The following is a 16,338-nucleotide window of genomic DNA, read 5'->3' on the forward strand; positions in this document are numbered from 1 at the left end:
CTCAGCTTGCTGACTTCTGCGAATCTAGAACTGGGCATATAAAAGTTAGGTGTTGCAATTCCTAAGTCCATTTGGGTGCATCTACATGTGACGCTATATCGCCATAGCAATGTGCTACAGTCTTCTCATCACCAAATAAATGTATTCTAGGTGTAGGTGTACCATAGATTTGTACAGCAGTATAGTGACATTTTCTGTTTTGATTTCAATCCCCTTCTTAATTATTCCTAAAATCCTATTTGCCTTTTCTTTTACTTCTTCTGAACACTAGGCTGATGTTCTCAGAGAATTATTCACAACAATTTCAAAGTCTCTTTCATGAGTAGTAGCAACTCATGTAGAACCCATTATCATGCATATACATCTGGAGTTATTTTTTCCATGTGTGTCACTTTTCTCTTATCAACATTGAACTTCATCTACTGTTTTGTTGCCCATTCACATGATTTTATGTGATTTTTCTACAACTCTTCACAATCTGCTTTCTTACTTTGAATAATTTGGTGTCATCATCTGCAAACATGCCCACCTCATAGTCTCTCCCTTTTCCAAATAATTTATGAATATGTTAAAGAACACAGACTCAAGTACAGACCACTGGGGGATTTGCTTCCCTTCTGGTAAATTGCCATATATTTGTCACTCTTTGTTTCCTGTCCCTTAGCCAGTGGCTGATCCACAAGTAGACCTTTCCTGTCCTGCTTTAACAGTCTGCTTTCATTAAGAGCCATTGGCCATGTCCAGATGTCCAGGGGCATGGGCTTGCAGCAGCAAAAATAGCAGCACAAATTTGTGCTGATGCTTTTTGCCTCAGCTCACACCCCTGCATGCATGCTTTAGTGAGGGACAAATTGTCCTGCTTCGGGCAAACTACTCTTGCCAGCTCCTCCTGGCTCCCAGCGTGCTGGAGGAGTCAAGGCACAGCTGAAGGAATGGAGATGCTCTGGCCAGCAGCCAGTGTCTCCCTGGAGAAGCGAGCTTCCATGCCTTACGACTCACGCTCTTGTCACATGCACTGCACCGCTTTTTTTTTCTGGTGCTTCTTTTTGCTACCAGGATTTCCCAATAGCAAATGTTGGCCCCACACTGCAAATTTGCAGAGCAAGGCATATTTTAACAGTCCCCATGTGTGATTTGTGGCAGTGCAAAGAGGTTTGCAGCACAACAAACTTCACGTGCCTGCATGTCTGAATGTGGCCATTGATGCTAGACTTTGTCAAAACCTTTTTTGGAAAGTCCAGATACATTACATGTGTATCACTCTGATCTATGTACTGGTTAACATCTTCAAAGAACTCTAGTAGCCTGGTGAGGCATAACAACTATTTACAAAAGTTGTGTTAGCTCTTTTTCAGCAAGTTATATTTATTCATGTGATGGAAAATCCTATTTTTTTATTATTATTTCTAATGATTTTCCAGGAACAGAAGTTAGGTTTACTGGTCTGTAGTCCCCTGAATCTCCTCTGAAGCTCTTTTTAAAGATTGCCTTTACAGTGACTACCCTCCAGTCCTCCAGTACATAGTAAAGTCAGTAGATCTGCAATTTCAAGTTTGAATTCCTTCAGAACTCTTAAGTGAATACCATTTGGCCGTGGTGATTTGTCACTGCTTAATTTATCAATTTCCACTCTGGATCATTCTACTGGCAGCTCAATTTGTGTCAGTTCTACTAATTTGTCCCCTGGAAGGAGTGGCTCTGGTATGGTAAAGTATTATTATTCAGTGAAGCAGATCGTATTCATATTGCTTCAATTACTGATTTTTAATGGGAGTTTTTTTAATGGTCAGACACAGACGCAGATAATATGGGAAAATAACATGGGAGTGGAGATTAGTGACTGAAAGTCAATTATGAAAACCAGAAATAACATATTTTTAGCTGCACTGTAAACATCTAATTGTTTTTCAGTGTTGTTTTTCAGGCTACTGTATTGAATGTTTTGCATTAATTAAAGCTAGTTTATGAACATTTAGAATCCATCCCACTTTAAAATTATGAAATGTTGGCTGTAGCATGATTTGAACAATCATCTATGTTAAAGAGTAAAAAACCAAGGTCCCTAATTGGCCACATCCAGATGAGTGTGGATGTTTGGTTTCCCAGACATATGGTTCCCCTTGCACCGCTGCTACTTGTCCCCAGGGAATGCCCATGACACGCATGCTTTGGCATATGGCAAGTTACCCCGGGATGGTAGGGGAGGCTGGGCCAGCCTGATGCTGGCCCCAGCATCCTTACCTGGGGTCCTGGGGGCCTTCCATGGCTGCAGCAGAGGCGATGGCAGGTGCTGGCAGCTGCAGCCACTACTATATTTGTTCTCCTCCTCCCCCTATCCCTAAATTGAGTGACTGAGGCTGCTGTCCTGGTCATCCTCCCAGCCCCCCTTAGTTATGCAATTGTTTCTGGATGCATCCACTTTATTCTCCATGGTGCCAGAGCTGCTAGCTAAATCACTTTCGTGAGGCTATATGGGGACATTGATCCCCTGCACTACTAAATCAGACTAGGACACATCCAGGGGGGATCCAGGGTGGGATTGGATTGGACCATGCCAGGGAAGCCTTTGGTGACAAATCCCCAAAGCAGGTAAGAATCCCACCCACTTCCTTGCCATGCGCAAGGGCAGGTCCACTCCCCACCCTTCCCCTGCTCCCCTGCCTGTGGCAGCTGCTTTCCCTGCTGTCCCAGGTTGAGAAAGATTCAAAGCCACTCCTGCCTGCTACAGCCAGACTTCATGTGGTCTGGGCTCAGCTAGGAACAGTGACAGTGGGAGCAGTGATGGGCAGAGGAGGTAAATTCCCACTTCCTGTACCTGTTCCCAGGGGAGTGTCACTAAGCCCAGCCCCCCACTACCCTAGCTGAAGTGGGCAGGAGCAGCCTGGAAGCTTCCTCTGTCTCCACCTGGGACAGAGAGGAAAACAGCAGGGATGAGGGTGGAGGGGAGTATGGAGAGAGGAGGGGATGTGCCTTTGAGCACAGAGGGGAAGGGGGGATTTTTACCTGCTTTGGAGACCTTAAATGGTGCAGTCTGCATTGGTGAATTGTGAGGAAGGAGGCTGGGAGTTGGGGTGCAGCCACTCCTGAAGCATGGAAGCTGCTACCATACCCCTAAATCCTTGATTCATCTCTGGAAAGAACCTAGTCTTTCAAGAACTTTTGGGATTTAAGTTATTTTACTTTATTAGCATTTGAAAATCAAAGTAACAGATCATTATCGCTCGTTCCCACCAAGAGGTCACCCTCCTAGGAAATCAAAAGCTAAGTGTCAGTACATTGTGAAACATAAGAAATGATGTTATCAGGACAATTAACACAGTAAGATTATGCTAAAGTGGTTCTTCCACAACTTAAACATAACCTCTGTCTGTGTTGCACATTGATAAAAGTTTATTTTTGTTGCTGATTTCTTTGTAAAGTTCTTAATCCAAACAAAGCTTTTTAATGGTTCCTGTCATAATTAATAACATGGACTCCAGGATTGTATATATCTCTGAAAGTAAGTTTAATTTTACATAGCTCTCTTTTTCATCCAGTCATACATGTTGTTGCACATTTGGTCAACATAGAGCGATATCATATAAGCCAGTCAAAGGAAGCAGGGGAGTTACAGAATAAACTTTCTGGACTTGGCAAGAACCCAAATGAAAGCTACTTGAACCCAATCAGAGATTATGAAACAGTAAGTTGTTATTTTGTTCTCTTTGGTTATCCTCATGGGAAAAGATTTCCTTTGTGGATCATTTTGGCAGTAAGACTAGATTTCAAGACCTTTACCAGAGCAAGGAGGTGCTACTAAAGGTTGACCTCCATGTCAGCTGAAAACACTTACTCAAAAATGCAATTTTCAGGCTACTAAGTTAAGAAAAGTGCATATACTCTTTTAATTAGTTTAGGCATAAGGCCACTGGTTTGGAGATACAGGCTGCCTACAGATGTTTAGGACCTCACTCTAACTCAGGGTGCTTTATATAAAGTGCCATGAGTTAGAGCCCTCCCCTCCTCTCCCCCCCTCCTGCCCCCAACCCAACAGACATTCACTTTTTGGGTCAGGAGGTAAGGAGGGAGCAGGGCTGGAGTCTGCATGCACCAGCCTTGGCCAGCAGGCAGGGTCCTCCAGTCGCCTCTGAGGAGCTGCTGACCCACCCCTCTCCCCATCCCTGCCCCACACCTCCAGCTCTTGGGCTGTCAGTGTAGGGGGGATAATGGCAACATGGAACTGCTGGCTGCTTTGAATGGCCAGGGCTGAGGTGGAGGAGGGGATGGAGCAGAGCTCCCTCATCTCACAGGCCCCAGCTAGGGTCTTGGGAGTGTGGGGCCAGGCTCACAAGGCAGGGGGGCTCCATCCCACCCTGCCTCCCCCACCTCAGCTCTGGCCATTCAAAGCAGATGGCAGCTCTGTGCTGGCTGCACCCTCCCCTTCCTACTCCCCGTCCTTCCCCTGCTTACAGCCCTGGGGGCAGGATAGAGCTGGTGCTTGCCAGGGAGACCACCAGCTCAGCCCTGCAAAGTGGGAAAAATTAACCCTGGAGGAACACAACTTCACTAAGGCACTCTACCTCATTTAACCAGGGTTCATTTTTCATGCAATCAGCCATTTTAAAAGCATTCTGCAGCCAGGCATATGAGTTTGTCATGGATGTAGAATACTTTCAGGAGCCCAATCATGTGAAAAATGTAATTTTGTGTAAGCACCCAAATGGTGTCACAATTAGTGGAAAATATAATAACCCTGCCAAAGACTTCAAATATTAAGTTACTGATATGTGGAATATTATGAAATACCTCCTCTCCGACAGCGAGAAGGCAATAACTTAAATTTTGTGGGTGAAGCATTAATAGCACATAATAAGATTTATTTTACAGCTTGAATTTGGCTTTCAGTGGGTTCATCTACACATGCAATTAATGTGCCTGAATTTTCTGCATGAACTGCACCTGGGCATGCATCTGAACGTACACTCATCAGAAGCAAATTTGCTCCCATTGGAAGCAGATCAGTCCAAGTTGCTCCCACCCTGCTCTGCCCCCCACCCTGCAGCACCCAGGGAGGAACTTCAGGCTCCCTCAGGTACCATCCCTGGGCTGGCAAGGGACACAGAGGCCAGTCCCAATCTCTGCAGGGTGGAGGGAGCTGACCTGGCTCTGGGGGCACCTCCCCAACTGTGGGGAGATTGGGACTGGTCCCTATCTCTGCAGGGTGGAAGGAGCTGTCCTAGTTGCAGAGCAGCTCCCTCCCTGCTGTATAGAAATTGGGGCTTAGACATGCAGCAATGGCCCCCTGCTGCCTGGGCTGACCAGGAGCAAATTGCTTCTGGTCTGGGTCTACATGTGGGCTTCAGCACATTAGTTAATGTGCTGTTTTTCTAATATCTGTAAGTACTGGTACTAGCAAATGGCACATTAGATTAATTTAATGCACAGTAATTGATGCACATGTGTAGATGGTGACACTTAGTCTAATGTTCAGTAAAGCACCTCATGTAGACTTACCCAGTGTGTAAGATATTAATTTTGGGGCTCAATTCAACGTGGTTACATAAGGAATCAACTTCACTGACTTAATTGGTCTCAGGGCCTGTCTACACAGGGAACGAATGAAGTTAAAATGCACAAAGGCACTCCCTAGTGATGAATGCATGTGTCCACATGGGAAGCTGTGGCTATTGTGCTTTAAATTCATTCCCTAGCTTATTTTATGATAGCTTCGCTGCGTAGAGAAACCCTTTCTTTTGATATACACCAATGGACAACAGCAATTTTTTTCCCCTCAGTGACTGCAGGTTAACCTATCTGAAGTTACTTGATTTTATTTTCACAATTATCTGACTGTTGCACCTGAAAAAAATCAAATCTAAATAACTAAAAAACAGAATATGTAAAATATTGATCAACAAACTACCTCCGTAGCACCAAATGACCATACCTGTAGGTCTTAATCTGAAAGCTGGTATGCTGGACAGGTCTCTCTGATGAGCAAAGGAAGGAAATTCAGAACCCATGCTGAAAAACCCCTGCCCCCAAACTCCGGCTGCTCATATAGTGAATTCATCAATGAAGAAAAAAAGTTTTTAAAGGAAGACCAATCCAGTCATATCTTGAGCCATTTACTTCCGTGTGCTCTGGGATAAGCCTTGTCTGTCAAGATTTAAGTGGGAGTTAGGCACCTTGATACCTTTGAGAATTACTGTCTAAGTTTCCTAAGATTCTTCTCCAACTTCTCACATTATAATGACACACTTTTATGGCAACTTGCACAATTACATGGTAACTAAATGGCGGATCCCAAGATAGCTTATATTTAAACCATTTTAAATTTATTTTCAAATTTCTTTTATCATCCACTCGCATTTCAGTGTTTAAATGTTGTTCATAATTTATTCAGGGCAAATTCATTCACATGCCAACAAAAGATTGCTGCCACCTTCACAGAAGAAAGTTCTGAAGCGGCAATTTAAGTTTTCTTTTCAGTTTAGCTGTGCCCCTGCAGTAGCAGCATATGAAGAAGCTTTGACATTTTTCATTGTTTCATCTCAACATTCAAACTAGCCACTTTAATGTAAATGTTCAAAATATCACCTAGATCAATCCTGTTAACATGTAATAGGATCTGAACATATTCTTCACAGGCACCAATTTGAAAATATACTGTATTCTGTCAAATGTGAACATTTAAAAGAGTGGTTTTATTGTAAAAAGTGTCTCTAAAATAGTACTGTGGAATTTTTCTCTCAAGGATTTCCATATCAAATGAGTTCCCTTTACAAGTGAAAAATATTCTTCTTTATAACCCTGCTAAGTCAACTCGGGATCTGGAAGACAAGCTGAGTTTTTTCACTCTTTCTTATCAACACCATTGGCACTGATTCTTCAGGACAAATGGTGCTTGCAGTTGCACACTACAACCACATTTGATCTGATTCCAGTTCTGTTTTGTTTCTGTGTCATTATGCTGATTTTGTTGGAGTTACTTCTGATTTACTCTCTGACACTTGCCACATCTACACAAGATGCTTACTGCACAGTAGCTCATTACTACTGCGCAGTAGCGTCACATGGCATGAACCATGACAAGACGCCACTGCACAGTAGTATTGAGCTACTGTGTAGTCAGCATCACCAGGAAGCCATGTGAGGATGCTACTGCACAGTAACACCAGTCATTTAGAACTTGGGTATGTAAGTACTAAATGACGGTGCAGTAACAACTGCGCAGTCAGTGTCTCGCGTAGACACAGCTACTGAGATCAGCATCTGTGTCATTGTCTTGAAATTGTGTCCTCTCTCGCACCAGAGCAGTCCCATTGCATTTTGGTGGTTTTGCACTGATGTGACTGATTGACTCTAACATCTGTTAATGTTAATACATGAGAAGAAATAGAATCTAGCCCATTCTTTTTTTAGCTGTATTGGTCCTTCAGTGATAACAGGAGTTAATATTAATATGAAAAAAGAGAAAAAAAAATACTAGAAATTTCTGTCACCAAAGCCAGCACATGGACCTCTGGATATGCACAAGAACCTGATTTAGCAAGTGATAGATTGCCCTTTTAAGCAGCAACTTTTCAGACTACAATTACACTTTATGGTGAAATAGGTGCAAAGTATCCCTGTGGTTTGTACAGCTTGTAGGCTATTGAGCATCCCTCAGTTATCTCCCTCAAAATGATGGGAAGTATTCAGTGACGTTCTGATTATTACCTCCTTTTTATGTGCTCTCATCTGTAGTAATTTCCTCTCTTTTCTGCGAGTGTAACAAAAATATATAAAAGCATTATTGGGATTATGTAATTTCCTTTTATCAGTTCCTGAAAAAAAACCTGTAGTTAATATTTATGGTCATATCTAGCATAAACCTAAATGATGATTTTTTTCCCCCATGCAACCTATATTATACAAGTATAGAAATAATGTTTGGTTTCATTGTTTATATTCATTCTTATGTTGAAAATATATCTTTGATTTAGTTTTTGTATATAATAATCTGTTCTTATTCTAGAACACAACAGCTGAGATACTAACTACTATAGCTGGAGTAACAGGCATTGTAATCACTGTGACTTTAGTTCTGATCTTGACGTCTTCTACAGAAATCATCAGACGGTCATTCTTTGAGGTGTTCTGGTATACCCATCACCTATTCCTGCTTTTCTTTATTGGTTTGGTTATCCATGGAATGGGGTGAGTACATATATAGCTATATTGGGATATATGTCATATGCTGAGTTAATATGATGATATAAGGTCTCTGGGAATCAAATGTGATTCAAGTCTCTCTCTGTCCTTGTGTGTGTAAAAGACACACATATTATTCTAGATATAGATCTTGTTTAGTGTGATTAAAGAGCCGTTTATTTTTGAGAGAGAAAACAATAGATGATGGATATTGGCAACTCAAATGAGTTTACAAGTTACTTTTCTCTATGTCTCTTATTTTAGAGAACCATACTATTTTATAGGATTTTCTAGATTTTTTTATTACAATCTGCAGAGCACTCACTTAGAAGTAAATTCTAAAGAGTTATATACTTAGAGTACAGCATTTTTTCCTAGGAATTAGATTATTCATTCAAATATTCTCTTTACCAAAGAAAAATTTTTTTTAAATGTCAATTTGTTAGTATTTATGATCATTCATTACTGGGAATTGGAAACATTCTGAATTAAGAATCAAATCTTGATCCAAATCAGTGAATGATGGATAGATTTTAGGTTAATGGCTCTGCACAAGCATTTTTGAGAGTTTATTGGGCTGATTGATAAATTACTGCATGGTTTTACCATGCAATAATGTTTGCTGAGACCTTTCTCCGCATGTGGCTCCGCAGCCATGGGTTGGCCACCCCTGATTTTCTAGCCCATCCCTCTCCCTCACAGTACTCAGTCAACAATACTTCAACCAGACCTGACAAAGACTTGTCTAATCTGCTGTTCATAATTTCCAGTGATGGAGATTCCATAGCCTCACTAGGTGACTCCCTGGTCACTGGGCCTCTTGGCCTTGTCCCTGTCCTGCTCTGGGCACTGCTGGGATCTCCTTCACCCCTGATAGTCCCAACCCTAACCACCAATCTTAAACTATAACAAAGAAAGGAGCCCTTTGGCTATAACACAACATAAAGACAGGCTCAAGGCTTAATTAAACCCTCTTTTTACTAGGTAAGCCAACATTGTAAGGACAAAGTCATGCTATCACTTTAACACAGGCAGGTCCACACAAGCAGCCATGCAAGGAAAGAGAATGGGTTGTTGCTTTCACACAAGCAAAATCCTCCCTGCTCAGAGCAAACAAATCTCTGTCTGGGCATTTCCTAACCCAGGTCTCAATCTGCTCCCAAAGGTTGTGTCCCCTGCCTGAGCACCCCAGTTGTTATTCTGTGTTCCTGTGATGGCCTGGCTCCCTGTGGAGCTTTCTCTGGCTGCTGCTCTTCTGACAGAGCTCTATACTCTGACTGCATCAGGGCCTGCCGTTATCTACCCCATCCATCATCACACCTGGAGCTGGTGAATTAGTGGCTCTCAGGTGTTTGCCCTTTTTGCTAAGGAGCTTCTCTCCCTCGCTGCAGCTGCCTATATTTATAGTCTGCAAATCTTATCTTGGATTTTTTTTTATGTACACAGTGGCCATCCTCATGTGTTTTCTCCTTTGTTGGTAACAGGAGTCTTTGGCTCCCTGTTACACTTCCTTGTTGCAAAAGTCCATTTTTTACTGTACCCAGAGAACTTTGACAGCAGTTTATAAACTTCTTATTTGCAGTAATATTTTATATACTTGAAGACTGTTATCATATCTCCCCGCAGTCTTCTCTTCTCTAACCAAACTCAGTTCTTTTAATCTTCATTTTTCTTGCTCTCCTCTAGACTCATGTAATTGGTTCAGCTCTTTCTTGAAGTGCAGTACTCAAAACTGGACAGAAAGGGTAGAAACCTATTCATTTTACTTACCCATATGGCAGTTACTCATTAAGTGCCATTTTGGCACTTAATACTCAGTCTATGATCCTATTGCACATGTCATCTGGATGCTTAAGTGGATGGACATATAGTTACTGGGCATGTACAATAGGCTTCAGGCTGGCCAGAAAGTTTTGTGATCATATACATGATCTGAGCATAAGTTCCAGACTTATAGCCCTGCCAAAACATGGAGGAAAAATACTCTACTGTGTTTTAGCACAATGATCCAGGCACTTCCCAGGGAAATGGGGGCCCAAAAATTCCGGTTCCCTAAACAAGGGACTTGACCCTGCAATTCTTTGGATTCTTGACATAGTACTTGAACCACCAGGCCACAGGTAAAGCACTATCCAAGACTTTCACAAACCTGAGCCACTGCATTTTGCATTTAATATCATTGGTTTGAGAGAAGTGGGGAATGCTATATTCAAAGAAATTCACTTAATTAAACTTCTCTATCATAAAGAAGCTAAAATGCAAACGTTCAAAAAAACATATATCTCATCTAGGCTCTTCACAGTCATTTGGTGGTCCTCAGTTGCATTGCTTAAAGCTGCAACGGAAAGAGATTGGATGTTATTATTAGGTATTGCTATTTTCCTGAGTGACAATGGATGCTCAGATACAGGGGAGGATAAGCTCTATCCCTTCCAAGGGTTGCTTTCTAACTTATCAACAGGCAGACCTAGCATACCATTTACGTGTAGGCTAGGAACAGATGCTGTATTTGTTCTGGGAACAGTTATGTCTATGCTTGTCCTGGAACAGAAAGATTGTGGGACTGGCATATACACACACTAGTCTTCCAGTCAGGATTTAGTGAATGACTGCATGCACTACTGCTTTCCTGCAGTGATTCAATACTGCAATTCTGGTACAACCATTCAGATACACTTTGGGATGTCTTGGATGTAGTTCTGTTAGCACTTCTTATTTCACAAGGATTTGTCCTGAGACAACAGACATAGATGTCTTGAATGACTGCACTTTCCACACTTCAAGTGGTGTTTGCATATGCTTTATAGGATGACATACACACTGCAGTAAATAGGTTAATGATTAAAATCTTAAAGAAAGAAATATCCCTGAAACAGTAGGACAGAATAGCACTGGGACAGCCAACCAGTATACTTAGCTTCAGGTATTCCATCTTTGCAGTCAGTACAGTAAGCATGCCATTATCTCAGTGGAAAGGAACATATTAAATATGAATACCTTTTTTTTATGTTAAGTCAGCTGGTCCGAGGTCAGACACCTCAGAGTCTGTTGCTACACAATGTCACTTATTGTAAAGATCACTACTCAGAATGGGAGAAAGCTACTCAGTGCCCTTTGCCACAGTTTTCAGGCAACCAGCCTGTGGTAAGTATGTGAATATGTTGTCTGTATATTTGTCCTTGTCTTGTAGGGAGGCTAAAAGCCTTAATGTAAAGATAACCAACCTATGGCATGCATACCACAAGTGGCATGAGTAGCTGCTGTGTATGGTGCATGAACCCTGGGTATTCAGTAAAGGGAGATCTTGGAATAGAGGCATGGACTCAAAGCCTCTGGCCACATGAAACAGAGCAGGGGCTCCTCTGGGGGCTGGGATCAGAGTGACACTTGGGGAGGCAGTGTGGCATATCTTGTGGCATACCTGCCAAAAAGTTTGGCCAACACTGGCTAAATAGATTGAGCACCACATGAGGAAATAGGATACTTGGGCCCTAGTCCTGCATCTGTTGCTGGCACTGTAGATCAAACCTGGGAAAATCATTTCACTTATCTGTGACTTGGTTTTTCTCTCTTTATTATGAGGATGATGATATCTACCTCCTTTATAAAGTGCCTTTCTGCAGATGAAGAGTGCCACACAAAACTTTGGGATTATTATATTTTCTTAACATTTATTTTTGGTCAAGGGTACACCCAAGCTTAGGTGACCCATTTGGATAGTATGGTTAGTGCACACCAGCATCTGTAATCCACAGCACACAGCAGGTAATGTATGTGGTTAATGTCACATCTAGGGGTGCATACACACATATTAGTTGACTTAAAATAAGGTGACTTAACTAAGTCAACTTAAGCCACATCAGAGCATACACACATATAGTTGACATAGTTCACAAGGGGCATGTGTAGACAAAATGAGAGGCATAAGTGCACGACACTTTAAATCGGGTTAAATGCTTTTGCACTACTTTAATGTTGTTGGTATTTGTATACGTTGGCAGCATATTGCACATTAATTCCAGCCACTTTAGCACATTTGGCAGCATAACACTCCTTAAATGACTTTGGGGCACAGCAAACTAAAACACCTCCAAGGAGTTTTAGTTTGTTGCCCTCCAGCCACAAAACCCCCTCCAGGGTTTTTTTTTTGGTCCCCCCCCAGCCACAGAGTGAAGCACTGGGCTCCATGCGGCTCAGGGACTGTGCAGGCAGTCCTTCCCTCCGCAGCTGTGGTGCCCCCTGGGACCACCTGAGCCGGGAGCCGCCTGCAGGGGTGGTGCTGCTGCCACAGAGGAAAGCCCCAACCCTGCAGCCCAGGGACTGCTCTGCCTGCCGGCAGCTTGCCCTCCCCTCCCTGCCACCGGCAAGGCAGGTAAGACACAGATATACATGACACAGGGGTTTACTTCACCCTAAATTGAGGTGGTGTTTTTAAAAACCCACCACTTCAACTTAGGGCCCCCGTTTCATCTACACACACCCAAGATGGATACCACTAAGTCGACTCAACTAATGTGACTCAAGATAATACACCTCGGAGGTGTAGTATCTGCACCACATTTAAGTTGACTCTGCTACATGTACATTAAGTTGCTTTAACTGTCAGAAAGTTAGTACCTGTGTAAGTACCCCAGCTGTCTTTGAATCCTTAGCCTGAATAACCAGGAACCTATTTACATTTGGGCTGATGATGGTGACTATCGGTGCAAGTCTAACTTGAATCACATTTTTGGATCTGTAGTAAGATGACTTTACTGCTCCATCACAGCACCCTTTCTATTAAAAAAAAATCCATTATGAACTCCTTTTTTTATATTGTTCATTCATTTTTCATTCAGTATCAACGATGTTGTTGAGGCATTCATCATAGAAGTATAAAGACAGTCCTTGTCTGAAGAACATGTAGGCAAAAGGATAGACAAATAGAAATATTGTGCAACAGGAAATGCAGAGATTTAGATAAGAGATTTTTTTTCTGTTTCTGCACCAGGAGAAATGATTGAAATCACAGAGAGAAGTTAGAAATAAAATTATGTCCTTGCTTTCGGTTATGTAGTTCCCACCATGCCTCTCTAAAATCCTACACTAGATGAAAAGGACAGAATTAGTAGTGGGGAATTAAAAGGGAAAAAGTGGAAAAACAAGAAAAATGTCCCACAGAATGCTAGTTTGCAGGATTGCAAATCCATTGAGGGGGCGGGGGGTAATTAAATGGCAGACCTGTGTAGCATGTCAGATGTCTATCATCTAAAGAAAACTATTTAACATTTCAAATGTAGGTATTTTGGGCTGCTCAGATGCTGTTTTCTTCAAAATGAAAAAAATATAGAGAGAAATTTTAAAATAAAGGAGAAATTAACATTCAGTATCTAATATTGCTCTCAATGGCTGACATGGATTTTTCTTAAACTAAACTATTGTTAGCCCTATCCAACCCACATATTAATGAGGAAGCAAATGCCTTTCTAAAATTTCAGCTACAATGTCCCCATAAAAATCAATACAGAGCTATGCACTGTGAATACAGACTGAAGCTTGCTTCCAGCAGCATGCCCTGATGTTAATTATCATCAAGTTAACTTGTGAACTTATCCTTCTCTCTGTTATGTCTCCTTGCCACACCTTCCTGCATATTCAAAGCCATATTTACAAAGTCACATTATTTTAATGGACTGTGATAATACCATATGAAACATAGATCATCCCTTAGAATGTTATATTGCTGGATGGGAAACGGGTTATGCTGTAACAATATCTGATAGATACTTCTGTATTCAGCTGAAAAATCCAAAGGGTAAAAACCATAATGAGATTCCTGTACTAGCCTGTACTGTATGTGTTAACACCTGTGGGCTTGATTTTGCTCCCACTGAGGTTGGTGACACAATGCCATTAATATATGGGTGTCAGGGCCTATATCATCAGACCCTATCTTGAGCCAGTCCAACACCATTTCAGTTCATTCTAATTGCAAGGAGAAATCACTGCCTGGGCAAGAATACAAATTTCCTGATTACCAGGCATGAAGCTCTATCACTTAGGAGCCTGCCACTTCTGGCGGATGTTCTGTTATTCTTAACCAACCAAAAGACATTTTAAATTGAATGTGTTTTAAAGCGGTTTGCTGAACCAGTGCACATTTGAGAGCCTGGACTGAGCTCTTGCATAGGACATCACATAGTTTTAAAATTCCCATCACATGTTTTTATTTACAGGTAGTCCAAATAAAAGGGAGAAAACCAGGTTTCATTATTATTGTGCCTTGATATATGCTAATGTATTCAGGACATGTGAAATTACCCACTGTGCAGAGACACCTATAGTATTTAGGGACAATGGAAGATATGAGTTTCTGCTTTAATTCAGAATGTACTGGCTTTTGCCTATTTGTTCTGATAATTCAAACATCTTTTTAATTTAATTTTCAGTACTCAATTTAGAAAAATTACAACTCCATCCCCTTAACACTTTTTAAAGGAGCCACATAATCTGATTTAGTTCTTTATAAAAACATGCTTTATAAACCAGTCACCCTCTTCTATGTTAAATTCAATATTTCAGCAAACAAAAAGTTACTCTTAGTGGTTTTAAAAGCTATATATCTTTGTTTTCCGGTCTCCAGTTAGCTTAAGTGATCTTTATGTGCACTTTTCCACATATTAGACTGGAAATATGATGGTGACCTCTATAGAGATAAATGTCTGCATTTTTTAATCTTGCAGTTCCAATTATATCTAATTATCTAAAGCTATCATAGTCCAACTGAGTACTATTATCAGCTAATGTACATGATCAGCTAAGTATCTTTGATCATTATAATGATCAGTATATATGATCAGCAAGTGCAATGATCATCTATAATATCTACAATACGATCATCTTAGTATCATAGATTAGCTAAGGACAATCATTGACACAGGAGCGCCTAATCGACTGCATGAAAATATAAATTTTCAGTGTGACTGAACATTTTGAACCTATTCCTAGTGAGTTCAGCATATATCTGTATACTGGAAGTCTCATAGCCAACAATGGGAGCACACAGAAGCTGCACATTCCTATCAGACTCCACTGAAATTTTGCAGTGGTTCCACTACATACATCTCTGCCAGGAGCAGAAGACTGAAACAATGGAACGTTGTCCAAGAATGTATTCATTTATATGTTTCCTGACCTAGCAATAGCATTTACATACAGGCCCAAAGTAAATGAATCCTTTTATCTGTTAATAGAAATAGACTTTCAATGACTGGTCTTGGCCAGATTACAGATGCCATTAACTTTGCTTTTGTAGTATACCTGTTAAGAAATCCATTATGTCCGTTGCAGGTGAATGCCAGTTTTGTCCTATAGTACAAGAAAAATGTTCTTGTGCTAGGTGGATCAAAAGCTACAGAAGAAAGGTCAAATAATTACAGTTTCTGCTAATGGCAGAATTTTACCAGAAATTAAAACACTTCATATTTTAAGATTTTTGTTCATGTGTAACTTTTTACAGACTTGGAAATGGCTTTTGGGTCCCATGGTGTTGCATATCTGTGAACGGATCATTAGATTCTGGAGATCTCAGCAAAAAGTGGTCATTACAAAGGTATGTAACACAGTTTTAATGCCCGAGAGAGAAAAAAAAGAGTGCAGATTAAATGGTTTTATCAGAAGAAATTTTCATTTTTAAATTTTGTTGGTAGTCTCTACATCAGTAGTTCTCAACTTTTTGGGCCTGAGGCACCAAAACTTTTGTGAATTGAGTAGAGCCCCATTTCAAAAATGAATTTATTCATTACAGTGCTTGCCTTCTTGCAGAATTGCTGGGCAGTTGGGGCAGGCAGCAGCCAGGCAGGGATGAGCCTGAGCTTACATTTATGTCCTCATAGCTGCTTATCCCCTCACATCATGTAGCACCCTTCAAAAGATCTCTTGGCCTGCAGGGTGTCCCAGCAACCTGGTTGAGAATCACTGCTCTATATGCTCTACAGATTTATCCTTACTGTTGCTTTCATTCCCATTATTATCTTGCAGTTTGACAAATTTTTGGAGGTTTCTTTTAGGTTTTGAACCCACTTTGATAAGTCCCCAAGAACATTCTATATATAAGCAAATTAGAACTACAAAGTAACAGACTAATGACACTATGACACAGACCTGAGGTCAAATAATGTCATT

At 41.1% G+C, this 16,338-nt stretch overlaps 1 protein-coding gene across 1 annotated transcript in view; it reads left to right on the top strand.

Moving 5' to 3' along the window:
- Nucleotides 1-16,338, top strand: part of NOX3 (NADPH oxidase 3) — a 57,362-nt gene that overhangs the window by 9,621 nt on the left and 31,403 nt on the right. Inside the window, exons 5-8 of the mRNA XM_006022381.2 lie at nt 3,537-3,682; nt 8,000-8,181; nt 11,190-11,319; nt 15,674-15,766. Coding sequence (XP_006022443.1) covers nt 3,537-3,682; nt 8,000-8,181; nt 11,190-11,319; nt 15,674-15,766 — 551 coding nt within the window. The remainder of the gene's footprint in view (nt 1-3,536; nt 3,683-7,999; nt 8,182-11,189; nt 11,320-15,673; nt 15,767-16,338) is intronic.

This window comes from Alligator sinensis, unplaced genomic scaffold (genome assembly GCF_000455745.1).
Source record: "Alligator sinensis unplaced genomic scaffold, ASM45574v1 scaffold331_1, whole genome shotgun sequence".
NCBI lineage: Eukaryota > Metazoa > Chordata > Crocodylia > Alligatoridae > Alligator > Alligator sinensis.